Source organism: Balaenoptera borealis (genome assembly GCF_965194805.1).
Source record: "Balaenoptera borealis genome assembly, chromosome: 8".
In the NCBI taxonomy this organism is placed as follows: Eukaryota; Metazoa; Chordata; class Mammalia; order Artiodactyla; family Balaenopteridae; genus Balaenoptera; species Balaenoptera borealis.
Genome location: NC_138865.1, coordinates 109,689,298 through 109,707,545, shown reverse-complemented (window position 1 = coordinate 109,707,545; position 18,248 = coordinate 109,689,298). Strand labels below are relative to the sequence as shown.

The 18,248-nt window shown below is 56.1% G+C and overlaps 1 protein-coding gene across 19 annotated transcripts in view; it reads right to left on the bottom strand.

Annotated features, from left to right (window-relative positions):
* Window positions 1-18,248, bottom strand: part of DAB2IP (DAB2 interacting protein) — a 194,198-nt gene that overhangs the window by 37,095 nt on the left and 138,855 nt on the right. Inside the window, exon 1 of one of the 19 annotated variants that reach the window (XM_082402212.1) lies at window positions 8,962-9,977. The exons of 16 other annotated variants lie outside the window; for them this stretch is intronic. In XM_082402212.1, coding sequence (XP_082258338.1) covers window positions 8,962-9,128 — 167 coding nt within the window. In that variant the 5' untranslated portion in view covers window positions 9,129-9,977. Of the gene's footprint in view, window positions 1-3,314; window positions 3,444-8,961; window positions 9,978-18,248 lie in introns of those variants that run through there. 2 more of the 19 variants (XM_082402220.1, XM_082402215.1) reach the window with 2 other exon arrangements.

Below are 18,248 nucleotides of genomic sequence, written 5' to 3'. Positions count from 1 at the left end.
TTCATAAACCTCAGCAGAAGAGCGAAGTGCCCTGAATTTTAAAAGAAGAGAATCTGAGGAACATTCATTGAATAGGATGAGATTTGGGCAAATCGAAAGTGAGTTGAGGGCCAAGTGCTCCTGCTGCTGAGTGGGGACAGCTCTCCGTCCCTTCCTGGTCCCCAGGAGAAACCGCCGAGCCCAGCCCGGCCGCTCAGGAAGACTAAGGAGAATGACACCCCAAACCCTAAGGTCCCCTCAGCTCCCCCAAGTAAAGCAGCCCCAGGCAGGAGCACAGCAGCAGCCCCATCCGGCCCACGGCCCGGCCCTCAGCTCCTCCACTAGCAAGACTCTGGAGAACGGTCAAGGCCCCGGCCGTGCTGTCCCTTCCCTGTGAGCTCAGTCTGTGCCGGTCTCCTCCTCACGTGCGTGAACACGGCCCGTGCGTCCCCTTGGTCCCACAGATCACACCGCCAAGTGTGGGACTAGTTTCTGACTCGTTCCCCCACCCCCACCCAGGACCATAAATACCAACAGCTGCCTCAGGCCCTGGGGACCCATGACCCAAGTGGGGAAGGATGATGAAATGAAAAAGAAGAACAAACTGAAAACCAAGGCTTCCATTCCCCAAGGAAGCAACTTCCCTCTAGCTTATCTAATTCCTCCCAGCTCTCCACCTCCAGGAAGCCCTCCTAGGCTCAGCAGACCCCTCCAAAGAATGTCATCTTCTCCCCTCTTACCCCTCCACCTCAGAACCAGGTGCCGTGCCAGGTGGCCTTCCGGTGCTGTGCAAGTCGTTCATGTTAGGGTGACAAGGTGATCTGGGGACTGTCCTTCCCCCATCCCCGGGCATTAAGCTTCCTACCTCAGCCAAGGACCAGCCACGTGTCAACAAAGCCCCAGCCCCTGGCACCATGCTGGTTGATGACTGGTCTAATGTGGTGAGGCCTCCTTCCTTAAAAACAAACACCCATAAAGTTCTGTGACTTTGGTCAAATTAAATAACCTGCACGTCTCAGTTTCCTTATCTGTAAAATGGGGAGGACATCACCTTTGGTGCTACAGGTGTAACCTGACACGCAGGGAGCCCTGCCTTACCCTGGGCATTCTGCCCCTTCCCACCTTGCAGCACTTCTCCTTTAAGTAGGCGCCTCCAAGTCCCCATTTAAGGAGAGACGGGCACCCTAGGTTCTAGCAGCAATGCCCATCTCCTGTCCTGCCACCACTTAGGACAGGGGGGCTCTGTGGCCTCAGGGAGACGAGGCAAAGACACGAAGGGGAAGGGGCATGGGCCAAGGGAGCACAGACCTCGGGTTGGCCTCTCCTGCACCTCAGTTTTCTCACCTGACAAGTGGGCTGCGCTGCCCTCCTCCCAGAGCCTGATGGAGGTCTGATATGCGAACACCCCCCCATGCCTGGTTTGAGCTAATCCAGCGCCCCAGTATATAGTTACTGAGTGCCTCCAGCATGCCGGTGCTAAGCCTGGGGGCCTTGGGACACCAGGCTTTGGGAGGATGTCCCAGCAGGGCATCAGAGCTCTGCTTCCCAGACTGAAACTCACAGGAGACAGCCAGGAGTGCTCAATAGCAGCAAAAAAGCAGGAGCGGGGGTCTGCCAATAAGCCACAGGCTCCCAGGCCACCAGCAGAGGCAAAAACTCATGTCAAAAGCAGGGCGTGGCTGCCGAGTTCTTCCTGCTCCTAGTGACCGTGCATCTAAGCCATCTGTGGCTCTCCAGCTCCCGCCTCACCCACGACAGACCACACACCTGGCAAGTGCACCAGCAGGCCCTGGCTCCGCGTTTAGCGGACTCCATTGCTCACGTGGCCCAGCCGCCCAACTGCAGTTAAGGAAACATGCTCTGAAGCCGTGAGGGGCTTCCAAGGCCAGAGAGTGTGCCTGACTCCAAGAGCCCACCCTCTTTCCCGACCCCCCACCCCCTCCCCCGCTGACTCTAGGATAAGCTAGCCCTGCCTGTCATTTGCCACTGGCCCACAGGATTCCAACCAGCAATGCCTTAAATACAGCCTGCAAGGTGCGTCCCAACCCAGCCACACTGGGCTGCGCACATACACTCAGAACGCGCCCAGCAGCAAGTGTGCCTTATCCATCAACGCCCAGCTCAAAGACCACCCCCTCCGTGCCGCCCGCCCACCCCAGCAGAACCGACACCTCCCTCCAGGGTTTCCCCTAAGCACTCCACCCCTGCGGAAGTGGAGGCTCAGGGAGGGAGGTCCAGCAGCTTGCCCAAGGTCACATGTCACAGTTCACAGGCACCGGGGCAGGGCTGGAGGCCTGGCATCTGGGCTCCAACTCCAAACTCTTTTCACTGCCTGTCAATGCCTCAGGCTTTCACCAAACCTACAGAAATTGTGTGATTAAATGCACCAACTTTCAAGTAACTTAGAAAAATCGTGGGTCACCAGAACTCCACTGAGCCCTGCCTTTGTCACCCCCCGTGTCACCTGTCTGGAAAATGGTGAGAAGGACACCTAGCTGGTAGGAGTCTGATCCACCGGCAGCACCCCAGCAGTGGCAGTGAACGTGGGCAGGACGAAGGGACACGGAGACTTGTAAGAAGCCAGGTGCAGGGCTGGCACTTCACAGCAGCGGCTCATTTGCTCCTCACAACCCCTCCACAGGACAGTGTGTGACCAGCCAAACCCCCGACCTCTCTCGTGACGGGGTACTTCCCCAGTAGAGGCTGCCGTGTCACAGGGGCCTGGCTCCGGACAACCGTTTCAAACATTTAAGCTGGAGCAAAACATACCCCAGGCTCAGACACACCGCCGGCCTGCAGGCCAACGGATCAGGGAACAGACAGAGGCAGGGAGAAGGAGGGAAACAGAAGAGTCCAGCTGGGGGCTGGGGCAGGGATGACACGGCCCCCAAACCCCAGCGCAGCCCCACCCAGGGCAGCCCCGGGCTCGGCGACTCGGAGCAAAGGCCAAGCTCCTCACTTCCCGGTTCCCGGTGCAGCCACAGAGACCACCAGGCCTGCTCTCGGAAAGGAGCCGCTGACACTGGGTTTCCTCTCTTTTCAACACTAAAAACAGCAACACCACTCCTCGGTTTCTCGCTTTTGGTCGGGCCGTCCTAATTGCTTCCACATTCTGGGCCGGTGGTGGACGTCCACAGAGGGGCAGAGGCACCGTCGCTGGGGAATGACTGAGTCCTTCCCGAAACCGGGCATCCTCTCTGACCGGCCGCTCCCACCCGCCTCAGTTCTCCCTGGGCCCAGGAGGCTGGTCAGGGGCCGAGACTGGCAGCCTCCCTCCTGCTTTCTTTCCTGGCCTCCCTCACCCCAACCTCCGCTCAGGCCATCAGGTCACTCACCATCCCTCCGCGCGGCCACCAGGCTCTCCAGGCCCGGGAAACCGAGGGGCCAGGCCGGCCACCCCGCTGCCCGCTGTCCCCCACCGGGCCCAGCCAGTCCAGCCCTGCTCTGGTCCTAGACATACCATTCCAGCCCTGTCCGCTGGGACTGATCATGGCTAGTCAAACAAAGGCTAAGTTCCAACTCTCCGTAATGTGCTTTTAAAGGGCCAGTGTCCCACTTGGGTTGCTGGGGACTTAAAGGCACACCTCCCTTTTTCTGTACAGGAAACAAGACAGCAAAAACCCCAAAATCCCTCAAAAGTCATGATGAGATTAGAGGCCTTGGGAAGATTTTAGACAAAATGCACAAGAGTAAAAATCCAAATTTCATCTGAAGAACCCCCCAAACCCCAAAACAAGGAGGCTACATCTCAAGAAGAGTGGGAAGGGCAGAGTTTTTAAGCACTCACAACGGGCCAGCACAGCACTCAGCACTTCACAGCAGCGTCTCATTACTCCTCACAACCAGGCCACAAGACAGGCAGCAGCTGGACCCACCTTACGGAGGAGGAAGCTGTGGCGGGCAGAGGCTCCCGACTCGCCCAGGATGGCACAGAGCGGCCCAGCCAGGGCCCAGCCACGTGAGGTCAGCCAAAGCCAGGATTCTTCTCCCACCTGCTCCCTCCAGAGGCCCCTCCTGTTCCATATCGACTAGCATCTTTCCTTCAAACAGGCGAGGATGAGGAATCATTTGTCGCAGGTGCCCAAACACTGGGCTTTCAGTCTAGGCCTCAAAACCTTGTGAGGTCGGTTCTATTCTTTCCCCGTTCTCACAGATGAGAAGATTGGAAATCATGAGGCACAGGAAAGGCAAGGAGAGGGAGGAGAAAAGAGGGGGTCCGCAGCCCCTGTAGGGGTGGGGCAACCGACAGCCAGGCCCTCGTCCCTTCCCAAACAGGCTCTACAGTCAGAGGGGGTAGGTAAGGGAGCCGTCCTTCCAACCTCAGGGTTCAGGCAAGCAGACCAAGGTCCAAAGGAAGGGAAGAGGCGGGGCTGCAGGGATGGGGGCTCTCCTGGGACCCCTAGGCTCCAAGGGTGGGCAGGGGAGAGGAAAAGAGAGACGTGACTGCCTGGGCCTCAGTACCTGGTCTAGCAAGCCCTCCAAGAAAGGCTTCCTGTCCTCTCCGTCCTCCAAGAAAGATGGGTCATTTCCGGGCACCAGGAGTGGTTGGGCAGCCCATAGGTGCTGTAGAGCCATCCTATCAGAAAGGCCAAGGCCAGGCGGAGTCCTCAGACCTAACTCCGCAGGGGCCAGGTCACTCAAGGATTTATCACCCTCAGTACGTTTCTACGGAGCCTGGCAGTCAAGTAAGTCTGAAGCCGTGTAGCCTGGTGGTTAAGAACATGAGCTCTGAAGCCAGACTGTTCAAATCTGGACTGTGCCACTTGCAACCTTTTGTTCTTGGACAAGTCATGTCACCTCTCTGGGACTGTTTTTGCCCTCTGCAATAATAATAGTACTCAGCCTCACGGGCTTGCTGTGAGAAGTCAGTGAGTTATAGAACAAAGCCTGGCTTCCAGTGAGCACTCAATAAAGACCGGCAGGTTTAGCTAGGTTGAAGGACGCTGCCCCAGGATATGCTGGGAGACACAAAGCGGGAAACTAGCTTCCTGGGTAGTGACCCTGGGAAAGTCACATCTTTCTCTGGGCCGCAGTTTATTTCTGTAAAGAGGGGGTCCACCTGGGACCCTCAGTGACTACCAGGCAAGACCACCCTCCAGCATGTCCCAGATGCCCACCCTCCTCCAGAAGCATCCAGGTCATAAGGCCATAAAGGCTGAGAAAGGCTGGGCTGTAGCCTGAATTCTTTGCAACGTAAAAACAGCCTGCCTCTGGCCCACTCCACCCCCCCAGGCTAACTGGGGTCTGCTGGGTAGGGAGAGGGTGCAAGGGCGCAAAGCCACATGGCCTGTCAGGAGGCAGTATAAGGCATCACCTCTCCAGGTAGAACCCAGCCGCACCCAGGCATCTCTGGACCTCAGTCTCCCCACTCCCTAGTGAGGGGCGGGCCCTCACCGCCTCAGGTGTCTCCCAGGGGACTTGCCGCAGCTGAGCTGGCTTTCCATTGTGAAGTTTAGCAGCCCTGCAAGCCATGCCACACCTGCGGCATAAACAGCCTCCCAGAAGCTGTGGGCTCCCTGGGCCCCGAGAGCCCCCAAAACTTGATCAAGTTCAAGGTCTGCCTCTTTCTATCTTCCTGGAGCCTAAAGCAACTGGTGTGTGTGCTCGGGGAGGGGAGAGGGGGAGAGGGGGAGAGAGGAGCGCCAGAGAAAACAGGGGCTAGGAGGCAGGAGGCATGCCTTGCAGCCCAGCAGAGCATACGGCCGCTATTCCTGAGGGGCAATGGGGGACCAGGCCCCTTGCGCCCACCATCACCTCCTCATCCACAGGGTTAATCAGTCAGTAAGGGGTGGCGTGACTGGGAGGTCTGCAGGGCTGAGTGGCAATTCTAGTTGTGTTACTTAGCGACTGTGGGACTTTGGGCAAGTTCTTTCACTTTCCTGAACCTCAGTTTCTTCAGGTACAAAATGAGGAAATACACTATCCTCGGAAGATAACAGGTGTAAAAACACTGGTTAACCAGGTGCAGAGAAAGCATTTAACAAAACAACTTGGGAACCCAAAGACTCAAATATCTGGGTGTCATTCATTCAACAGGAGCATTAGATCTTAGGCTGTCCCCAACCCTGCACTGTCTCCCCAATAAGCCAAACACATTCTAACCCACACCCCGACCCCGCCACACAGCCAAGCACTGCGGGAGGTCAAGGTCCCAGCCACCCAAATATTCTGAAATAGACCTCAGACTTCTCCAGACGCCAAACACACCAAGGAACCTTCCAGAGCAAAGCCACCAGTGCAAACCAAGTCCAGCTCTCAGCTCTGGGAAGGGCGGAAGGGCCCTCTGAGGAAAGCCAGGCCCACAGTGCTCTTCCTTAGGCGCCCCGGACTCAGAGAGATGGGGCAGGGAGGGGGGAGGACAGGGCTGGGTGACCACAAGAGCGGAGAGTGAGCCACTACAGGGTGCTTAGCAAGCCCTCCAAGGAGAGAGGGAAACAGAGCTCAGAGAGCTATTGAAGACCACTGAGGGGGGGGCCCGATCCAGCCCTCCCCAGTCCGGATCTCTAGGGATTCCGCTCAGAGGCTCCTGATGCAGGCCCAAGGTGGGGGCCCACGGCTGGTACACGGAGACCAGGACCCGGGACGTGTGAGCCCTTACCTGACCCTCCTTGGCTTCCCGGACGGGCCGCTCGCCCTGCGCTTCTCAGGCCCTGCTGCCTCCTCTTCTACTCATTTCCTTTCTACTCAACACACCTGGCCTGACCCCAGTGCTTCTCCCAAAGGTCCCCACAGGCCTTCGTGTGACCAAAGCCAACCACAGTTCCTGTCCTCTCCGTACTCAACAGGACAGCGAGCTCCCTCCCTGAAACCCAGGCCACCACCCCCTCTGAGGTGCCTCCCCTCCCTCCCAGGCCACTGCCCTGCTTTCCCAGTACCACACCACCTTTCCGCCAGGTGCTGGAGTTTCTCAGGCTCTGACATGGGTGCACTCTCCTTCAGTAAAACACTCTCCTTTGGTGATCGCATCCACGCCTTAGCTTTAAACACCTCCAGGGCTCAAGACTCCAAAGTTTCTATCCCAGCCCTCCCCTACTCTGCCCTCCAGACTCACTTATCTAAATGCTGACACCTCACAGAACCTCAAATCTGAAATGTCCAAAGTGGAGCTTTGTCTCAGCAGCTTAAGCCAGGAGTCTCAGAAGCCAGCCACCCTCCCTTTCCCTGGCCTCCAGAACCCAATCCATCAGCAAATCCTACCGCTACCGCCTCTAAAATCTCTCACACCTGTCCACGCCTCTTCACCAGCCCTACCCCGCCTCCCCACCCAGGAGTCAGAGGGACTCTTTAGAAAGGCAAATCAGATTATTTAACTCTGGGGCTAAAAACCCTCCAGTGACTCCCTACAGCAATTTGAATAAATCCGAACTCCTCCCCAGGGAAAGAAGTCCGCGAGAGTGACCGGCCCACCCTCTGACCTCATCTGGCAATCCCCATCCCCCAACTGGAAGCCACTGCTTTCCCGCCCTCGGGGACTTTGCACTCGCTGCTCCCTCAGGCAGGAGCTCTAGTTCCACCCCCTTCTCGTAAAGGCTGGCTTCAGGAGGCCGGTGGAACTCAGTCCTCCCCCGGACCGCCCCGGCTACAACAGGTCCTGCCCCGCCCCCATTACTCCCCACGGAAACACTTGGCTGTTTCCTTCACATCATCTTGTTCGTTCAGCCAGCAAATATTTATTAAGTGCAAACAGCGAGCCAGACACTATTTTAGGCACTGGGAATCCAGGTGCTGAACAAAGCAGACAAAAATCCTGACTGATATCACCCAATCTGGAATTACTGATTTGTTTCTCCACTCACTTATGATTGCCTGTCTCTCGTGCCAGAAGGGAAGCTCTGTTGTCTTTCCGCATCCTAAGGGAGGGTCTGGCAAGAACTCAGTAAGTATTTATTAAATAAATATGCAAAAACAAAGAAACAAAGAACAGGACAGCAAGAGAACCAAACCCAGAAAGACACAAGAAGTCAAGAGCCACGCCTTCGCTGCCTTAAGGCAGATGCCTCTCACTACCCCGGGGTCACAGGTGAGCAGGAAGGCTTCTGTGACACCCCAACCCTCCTAGGGGACAGACTAGATGCACAGGGGCAGCTGCTTAACCGTGGAGAAGAGGCATGACTGCAGGCGTGCGCGGTCAGGGAGGGCTCCTAGAGAGGTGAAATCTGAACAAGGCCAAGCCCCACCCCGCTCCCCAAACCTAGGGAGAGGCAGAAAAACAAATTTGTGTTTTAGGGCTCTGATGTTCTTTGCTCGAGTAGAAAACAAGGAAAAAACCTTGCTCCAAAAAACCTTGCTCCACAAAACCCTTTACTTTTTATTAGTGTCTGGATCAATAAAAGTTTTGGGATTAAAGCTTCCCTCCTGCAATACTAACCGTCAGAGAGACAGCCTAGGATTATTAAATCTGTCTCCAAGAGGCAGTGGCTAGGAGCCCCCGCGGCTTCACCCTGCTCCTCACCTGCGCTGGGAGGCCCAGGCTAAGCGGACAGTAGCCCGAGGGCCCTCACTGGCTCCTCAGCTTGGGGTCAAAGCCCCCTCCTCACAGCCCACCTTGCCAACCCCACCAGCTCCCTGGGCCTAGATCTCCTTCCCCACAGTTTTGCCTGCCTGCTTCCACCTCCTCGGTCCTCTGCTCAGTGGGCTTCTCTCCACCCGGATCCCGAAGACTTGAAGCTCCCAGGAGGACTGGGCCTGGTTCCCAGGAGGGAGGAGCCAGTCAAGCAACCCAGCCCCCACCTTCCCCCTTCCTTCCAAGCTGGTGGGGGTCTCCCATTCTTCCCCCGAGGCCAGCGTGAAAACCAGGCTGCTCGGGAGGGGCTGTGGGGCATCAACAAGGCCCTGGCCGGAGAGTGGGTGGGCTCCCAGGGCTGGGCCCCCTTGGAGAAACAGCTCCACACCCTCCGGCCTCCACCCACAGCCATCGAGGTGCCCACCCCCAGGGCAGGAAGTTTCCTGCACCCCCTTCCCCAGGCAGAGCCACCCACAGACCTTGGCGGAGGGATAGGCCTCTGGGCTGACCCTGGTCTGGGCACCAGGGGCCTGGGAGCCAGATCTGGCTTTCGAGGACGGCCGGGTCTCCACAGAGCAGCTCCTCCGGCCCGGCCCAGGATCTTGCCGAGGTTATCACCGAGGAGTCCGAGGCCACAGAGGCCCATTCCTGAGGATGGTGGGCACCCAGGTGCCTCTCCCGGCCAGATCAGGGGACCGCTCAGTCCAGGCCAGCATCTAAGAGCTGTGACCAGGCAGGTTTCCCCTTCCCGCAAAGCACGTGCTGAGTCTGTCTTCCAAGTTGAAATTTCAGAAACGACTTAAAAAAACACACCGGTGACAACGTCTAGAGGTTTCCGGGTCCTCCACGGAACAAGTGGAAAATTACAGTCTTCCATACAGGTAACCACATGGCACAAACTCCAGGTCCAAGAAGTCTAGAAAGACGCACTTTCAGCCACGAGCAGGTCGCCCTCCAAAGGCACCTGGGCGGGGTGCGGGCCCTGGAACCGAGCTCCCGGTCCGGGAGGCTGGAACAAGGCTCGCAGAGGAGTCTCAGGCTCCTCCCCAAAGCGCTGACTCCGCCCAGGGTCATACCCCGCCCGAGTCCCGCCTCCGGGCCTTTGCACTTGCCGTTCCCTCTGCTTGGCCCGGGCTCTAGGCCAGGCTGGTTTCTCCTCATTCTGCTCTCAGATCAATTGTCGCGCGCGTCCTAGTAAAGGTGGTTCTAACCAAAGGAGCAACTTCCACCCCCACCCCAAGTTATCACTCAGCTTCACTTTCCTCATGGTACTGATCTGAAACAAGCTTGGGCCCCCTCCTCCTCCCACCTGGAAAACGTAGGGGCCTGTTCACCTGGTAGGCCCGGCACACCTCGGGCCAGTGCCTGGCACAAAGTAGGCACTAACAGATGTCCTGATCGAATACTAGTGTCCTTCTGGCTGGCCTGCGACAGGCCGGCCAAAGCTAAGTGAGAGCTGGGGTGACCGAAAGACTCGGGGGCGCGCCAAAACCACCTCCCCCGCATCCAGCTCCTGGAGCGTTCCAGGCCCGACCCCGCGGCGCCACGCCCCTTGCGCTCCAGGCCGGAAGCGGCCGGCTCCGCCCCCACGAAGCCCCGCCCTCAGCCCGCCCCGCCCCCGAGCCGCTGGCCCTGCCTTCCCAGGCCCGGCGGCAGGGGACATTCCGCGGCCAGCTGCCCCCAGCTGCAACCACTTTCCGCCCCAACCCGCCACTGTGCTCCGGACGCGGGCGGGGACGAGGCCCGGCCCACCCCCGACTGCCCGCGGAGGCCCCGCCGGAGTTCGTCGGGCTCAGAGCAGCAGTCCCGAGGCCCCCACCCCGCCCCGAGGGCCAGTACCCTCCCTCTCCCGCACTTCCATTCGGACATTTAAAAAATGCGAACAGAAACGGAGGTGCAGACAAAGCCGGGGATTTGCCTACTACGGTCACCCAGTCAAACAGGGCTCCCGACTCCTTGGAGCTAGACCTTTTGGGAAGAACTGGGTTCAAGCTCCCTCCCAGGGCGGTTGCTCTCCTGTATCCGGGGCTGGGCCAGCAGGACAGAGGGGGAGGGTTAAGTGCCGGAGGGAAGAGACAAGGGGGTGAGCTGCGCAGGTTTGTGAATACTACAGGACGACAGGGGCAGTCAGACCCAGAAGCCCAAATGCTGCCCCACCCGCTGGCCTGGGGGGTTCATCCTTGGGTCACCCTGACAGGGCCCTTACTGAACTGAAAATCCCTCTGGGAAAGGCACACCCAGCCAACCTGACATTTTCGCCTGGGGTTACCCGCTTTGCCATCCTGCTTGAAAAGCCACAGCAACGTTTTCCAAGTATTGAGCCTCTACCACACACAGGGAATCACACACCTCCCTTAACAGCCACCATCTGGAGGGGCTAATCAAAGTAGAGTGGCTGCTGCATAACTTTCTGGTGCAACGGGATTATGGAATCCAATCCCTCCATGTAAATATGGATAAACAGGCCGGTGGGAGAATAGCGCCCCTGCCTGGGGTCCTGCATACTCCATAGCCTCTACACCAGAGGCTCATAAGCCCCAGTTCAGCCCATGGTAATTTCAGCCTGATCCAGACCCTCAGCAACAACTCAGCTCCTATTAAGTGCCAGACTGTCACGCACCTACTGTGTGCAGGTAGGCAGCACTCTGGCTGGGGCACCTGCAGGGCTGGTGAAGAGATCTGACTGTAACCCCAAAGCAGCCCCCAACCTGGGAAGTAACTCACTCCGTCCCCTGCTGTGTCCTTGCTTGGGCTCAGCTCTGTTCTGAGCACAGGTGATCCTGACCACAGGTAATCTAACAAAACCCGCCCCCCCATCTGCATCTGCTCACACCCCCAAAGCCCAAAGAACTCTTAGCCAGAGGTGCACTTATGGTGGTGGTTCCCTTCCTTCTGAGGTGAGGTTTCCCCTCGCAGCTTCATCTGGGTCTATCCAATGTCTTAATAAAATTTCAAAACCGGGGAGAGGTGAGGCCGTAGTCACCAAGGGAGGCCCTAGGGCAGAAGAAGCCCCTTTGGCTCCCAGAGCATCCAAGGCACCAGAGATGGAGGGGACAGAGCCCATCTCCGAGCATTCCTCCAGGGCGCAGGCCCCAAGCAGGCCTCCCACTTAAACTCAATAATAGCAATAAAAAGGTAAGGCAGATACTGTAACCACTTTACAAATGAAGAAATCAAGTCTAGAGAAGCTCAATCACTTGCACAAGTTGGCCCAGCCACATCTGAAAGTACAATAGATGTGCCTCGCCCCAGACAGCCATTTGTACCTATTTACTGGTCCCCTCTTATCTCCCTAATTCTAATACCCCCTCCTCCTGGGAGCCTTCCTGGATTTCCCCCAGGCAGGAAGCCACCCCCACTGGTTGATCCACACAGTTCTAATGTCTTTTTATAACAAAATAGGCCCCTGTGACAGGACCTCTCCCTCTGCATGACAGCTGTCACAGGAGGGGGTCACAAGCTAAAAAGAAACGAGCCTGTTTCTGGGGTTCAGAAGATGTACTAACCAGCTATTTGACCTTGAATAAGGTGCTTCCTCCTTACCCTTCTAGCCTCAGCTCAGGGGACTGCATAACCTCTTGCAAGCTGCTTTCAGAGCCATCTTGAATAATATGTGAAAGGGAGTGAGAACACAGCGAGCGTCCTTGGAATTTCAGAAGCTGACCCCGTAACTCCTGGTTCCAGTGCCCCCAGTGACCAGGTCTCCCTAATCATTAGGCCCCACCCACCCACTGCACACTCCTCACCTTCACACACACCCCCACCAGCCACAGGCCCTCTTCTGCTCTTCCCCAGGCATCCCTGCCCTCTCTCATGGCCACGCCTCTGCTCCCACTCATCTCCCCTCCTGCCCCAATCTCCAATTCTCATTCACCTTTCAAGGCCCAGCTTAACTGCCCCACCTCAGGGAAGCCTTTTCCCAGTGTCCCCAGGCCCAGGAGGTATGTGAACTCTCCCTCTCTTCCTGAATTCCCAGTCCTCCTCCCTTTCTCCTGGGTCCTGCTGCCTGTCCTGTCAGGCCCTCCTTGGGGTCTATTCATCTCTGGTTCTTCAAGTCCTAGGACTCAATAAATGTGTGATGGACCTCTTCTCCCAAAAGCTCAGAGCCCAGATGTCTCATGACCTTTCAGATCTGAAGGTGTCTCACCAACTGGGCCAGGCCCTGTGGGAGACCCTGGAACCTACCTTCCTCAAGGAGCTTCCCATTTCCTGGGGTACAAGGGAGCCAGCCCCAAGACTGTCAAGGAGCACTTCCAGGCAATGCTTGTATATCCCCTTGGGGAGAGAGATACTCATATCCTGGGAGGGAGGACCTTTCTTGTGACCACAGCACTGTCCTTTCCAGAGGCTGTGTAGAGGACGGAGGCCCTTTGCGGCCTGCCCAGAACTGCCTCAGCCAGAGGAGGGCGCTGCTGTAACCCACTGCCTCCATCCAGGTGAGTCTGCAGGCCAGAAGCAGGCGCAAGACCGAAGAGGGATGCCCCGCAGAGGACAGTCAGCCCCCGGCCCTGGCTGTTCATGGACGACGGCTTCTGAAGAGACCACTGCTGTACTCAGCTGAAGCTGAGAAACAAACTTGGTATTAGACTGAGGGCCAACTCTGGGTAGCAGTTTCAATGTGCCCCAGCTGTTAATTTATGTGAACACATCTATGCTTGTGTGGTTTTATCATCACCAACAAGCAACAAACGTGTTCTGGCACCAGCTATGTGCCAGGCCCAGTGCTAGGTATTTTACATACATTATCTTCTTAATCTTCCAAAGAGCCATAAGCTGTGGGTATCCACAGGGATATTTTACTAAAATGAAGCTGAAGCACAGAGAGGTTGGAAAAGTTGCTCAAGGTCACACAGCTAGTTACTGGTAGGAGCTGCAATTCCAGGCCCCTCCACAATCTGGCCGCAGCCTGTCTTCCTGGCCTGAGCTGTCAGTGCTCACCATTCCAGAGCCTCTGTTCTCCGTCCCCACCCCTCAAGTTCCCCACTCCCTTTGTTTTGTGCCATGGGTGGGGGGCGGGTTGGGAGGGTGTTAATGTATATTGTCAGCCTGCAGCCTCCCAACTCCCTCTCCACCTGCTCAGACCCCCTCCTCCCTCCCAAAAGGCCGGCTGGGCTCCGGCCCTCTGGCTGCCTCCCCCCACCAGCCTGGTTGCATCTACCCCATCTGCCAGGCCCCCAACCACTGTCTTGTGGTAATGACTTCAGCTGGCAGAGAATCCTGGAACCTTTCCCCCTACAGCGACGTTGACACACGTTCACTGAAAAACCGTAATGTTTCCATCAAAGCATTTAGGGGGAGTAAATTCCTACCCATGTGACGCCTCCTGGGAAAAACACAGAGTAAATTTACTCAACAGGCAATGAGACGTGGTCAGCACTTCTCTTTCTTGGTTGTCAAGGTGCCAAGTCCTGGGCAACAACCCGCGTGGTGTTCCAGGACCTGAGCGCTATCAAGGGGTGAGGGGAGGGGACGGTTCCAGGTCAGGAGCCTGTGACTGCTGCCCTGGCTGCACAGGACGCCGGGTCAGTTTGTGATCAAGACTTAGACGATCCCTAAGCCCCTGCCCAGAGACTCCAGTGCTGCTCACTGAGCTCCCACCAGGGCCCGGCTTCTCTGTCTCTGGCTGGGTCACCTACTGCCCAGGCCCCAAGCCCTGTCGCCGCAGCCACCACCCCACCAGGTCTACACCAGGCCAAGGTCACACACGCCCCCTAAGGTCACAACTCTGAAAGGTCAGGGAATTCAAACCTCCCTGAACCGTCCCCTTAACCCCGCCCCAACCCCTGGAACCGGCGATGGGGATGCAGGGGGGAGGCCCTGCTCCACCTCCAGGTTCTAACGCTGCCAAAAGGGGAGGTACAATGCCAGGCACTGGGACCTGGGGTTCCTAACCCATCCAGCTCCACCACTGGGAACTGGAATGACCGTGAGGCCGGAGCAGCAGAGAAGATGGAGGAAGTGAGGCGAGGCCCACAGGCCACCGCCCTGTCCGCTCTTCTCCATGTAAGCAGACAGCAATTCTGCAACAAGGCGGCGCTTACAACCCCTCCCACGATCCCCCAGAGCCCCGCTCTTAGACGTTCCCTGCTTCTAGGGAGTGGATCGCAAGCGTCTGATTTGATTTTCTCCACATGTTTTCTGAGAATCTGCTGCAGCACTGCCGCGTCTGACACTACTGGCCTCCACTCCGTGACGTGCGTCGGAAGGAGGCATCACTATTCCCATTTTACAGATGGGAAAACAGGCCCACCAAGGTTAAACATCCAGTCCAAGGCCACACATCTAGACAGGGAGTGATCCAGGACACAGGCAGGTCAACAAGACACGCGGTCTCTGCCCTCAAGAAGTTGGCAGTCCAGTGGGGGAGGGGTGCATACAGCCATTAGCGCCAGAAACACACTTAACAGGCCGTGGGCCCCGAGGAAACTGCGAAAGTATCCAGAGCAGGGCCTGGCCCAACAGAGGACCTATAATGATGGCAGGAACAGTTCCGGTTTGGGGGTAAGGAATTGGGAAAGGCTTCAAAGAGAGGAGGGCATCCCAGTAGAGCCTCCTCCTGAGATCTGGGACCCCCACCAAGCTCTGTGCCTGGCACACCATGCAAGGGAAGGAGTGTGGACAGACGAGTTAACTGGGGGCAGGCGCCGGGCACACTGTGTCACGTTTACATCGTCACTGCCTGGCCCCAGGAGGTGTGTCAAGTTCTTTGCCTCATTTACAAGACGGGGAGACAGAAGTGCAGAGCAGTCAAGTACTCTGCCCCGAGCAACACGGCTAGTAAGGTCCCTGTCGTGTCTGGCTCAAGGCCTGCCTTTCCAGCAAGCACTTAATTTCTCTGGGTGTCTGTTTGCTCATCTGTAAGGCACTCCACTGTCAGAATCGCCTCCACTGCAGACTGCAGTTGGGCAGCCTAGGTTTGGAAGGTGGTAGCCATGTGATTCCAGACCCCGCTCCTGCAGCCTGTTGGGTGAACGAGCAGAGGGGGCTCCCCTCCTTCAGAGCCATGTTTTCCAAGGAACGGCCACCGATACGGAGTTCTAACTGGTGAGCCTGGTGGCACGGAGCCCAGCAACACAGCCAGTGGGTGCCGTTGTTGCAGGGGAAAGAGCTGAGCATAGCAAATATAGCCGTTGACCCAATTCAGTTCCGTTCTGTCTTCGAGAAAATAATTGAGTTTAAATGAATAGGTTTCCCATGTCCCCTCTGGTCTCGGGGAGGGTGGAAAAGGAGAAGGGGAGACAGGAACACTTCCCTGGGCTCATGGTTGGTTATTTTTGAGTCATTAGGCCTGTGAAAGGTTTCCTTCTGCCTTGGCGGACAGTGGAGTTGGACATGGCTGGGAGGCAGTGAGGTGGAGTGAAAACCACACAAGGTGGACGGTGAGGATGGAGGTTTAAGGCCTAGCTGACAACAGCCTTGTGGAGCGGCCCACTCAAATCCCAGGCTCGTCATCTCTAGAATGGGAACCCTATCCCCCCATACACCCCTCCCAGGATCACTGGGAAGAGCTAGTGCAGGCTAAGCAAACTCAAAGGCCTTCTGGGGAGTAAAAGGAATCTGAGATGAACTGCAGAGGCTGGTTCTCTGCCCTGCAGGAATACAGTCCCAACGCTGCCACATCTGTTTGTTCAAGAAAAGCCAGAAATCCAGATTTTTCTGGTGAATGTTGAATGTGAATGTTTTGGGAGTGCTTAAATATGGGGAACGGTTTTTTTTTAAAAAACACCAAAAAACACCTTTCACCCTCCCAGACCAAATGAAACCTGCCTGTGGGCTACACATGGCCACAAGCCACCCGTGTGCAACCTCTGACTTAGTGACAACACGTGTAAAGCCAGTTAGGACATGCTGGTGTCCTCCCATCTGTTTACTGTCTCATAATTTTCTTTGGCAGTGAGGCCAAGCCCAGCCCTGCTTGAGTGGGAGAGGCGAGGGACACCGTCCTCTCCTCAAGACCTCAGGGGAGGCTGAGGGGCCGCTTCCCCGCCCCCCCCCCCGCCACACACACACACACACACACACACACACACACTGCGGGCAGGTACGTGGGGACGCGGGGATGGCTTTACCCTAGAAGTTAGAGATCCTGGGCTCGCCTCCTGCACAGCCCTCAATAACCTGTTAGGGTCTCAGCTTCCCCTTCAGCAGAAACGGGGGGGTTTCTGAGAGGACCAAATGAGAACGAGATAGAGTGAGCCTGTGTGTCAAGTCTCCCCAGAGAAGAAGTGCCGCAGAGTGGAAGAAGCACGAGAGTTAGCGAGACCTCGGGTCTTTTCCGCAACTGCCAGCTCTTGGCTGTGTGCGCCCAGGGAAGTTACCTAACCTCTCTGTACCTCAGTTTCATCCTCCATACACAGGAGATAAGAATCTCTGGGACACAGAGCTGTTGTGAAGATTAAATGAGATGATGACTGTCAAGTGCCTGGTAGGACGCCTGGCACGTAGCAAGGGGGCAAGAAATGATAGGCGCTATTATTATCGTTCTTGTTATCTTTAGTGAAAAGCATGCCAGAGAATTCTGACTGGGTGATTACAATGATGTAGCACAGCCTGGCAAACTTGTTGTTAACAGATGAGGCCACCTATAATTAGCACGATCATTACGTATGCAAATGGCGTGGCTGAGATGCCGGAGCAGGGTGTCCTTTGAAGTGTGCTAAATAACCCCCTCCCCGGCTGCCTGCCCTCCCCAAATCTTGTTTACACTATTAATTTCATTAGCAAACATTTTTTTAATAAAGCAAGACAGAATGCCAAACTAGTATATATGCAAATCAAGGAGGTTTAAAACCATTTGACCCCTGCTGCCCACTGCGGGAGTCGGGGGGCGGGGGGGGGGGAGGCTCTCTGTGGAGGCCTGCGCCCCACCTGGAATTGTTTCTGGGGGCCCATCCTCAGGCTCCTCGGTCAGCTGCAGGTCTGGGGCTACAGTTACTGTCTCCCCATCCTCTTTTCCCAGTAGGGCAGGCTGAAGACCTCCACTAACTGGCTCCCCTCCGATATGCGGAGCTGGGGAGAGGGGGCTTGGGGGTGTGTTTGGCATGGAGCAGGCACTGTATTTGGGGAGAAGAGATTCATAGCAGCTTTAATATGACTGCTGAGTTCCCTAAGAGCCGGGACATAGCATATCAGGCATATCATCATACCCATTTTACATCTGAGAAAACCCAGTCCCACAGAGATTTAGGATGTAATTTGCCCAATGTTACATAAATATTAAGTTGCAGAACTGGATTCAAACTTGGGTCAGGCCAGTCTACCAAGTCTGGAGTCTGTTCTTCTGGCTCTGCCCTGAAACTGTACTTCGAATCTCCCTGGAGAGGACACAGTAAGTGAATAATCCAAAAGTGATTGCAGAGCCTTCTTACTGAGGGACCACCAGAGACTGACCCAGGTTCTGAATTGAAAAAACTGAGGCTCAGAGGTCCTGTATGTAAGTCCCCTACATACGAACCTTTGAGGGGCAAACTTTCAAAGATTCAAACATGCATTTGCATGTCCAATCACATAAGTTAGTGCATGTGTCTGGCGTACACTGTCACATGCCTGCATCCTCTACAAGTGGTTGTGCTTTTGTGTACTTTACTGTACAGTACTGTATAGAGTACAGTACTACAGTATCTTTATTTCAAGCCCAGGATGTCCGGAAGCAAGCGTAAAAGCAGCAGTGATGTAGCTGGTACTACTGTACTTCTCAAGCTACTGTACTGTTAAGACTAAAAATGTTTTAATTTTTTGTGTTTGTTTTTTATGTATTATTTGTGTG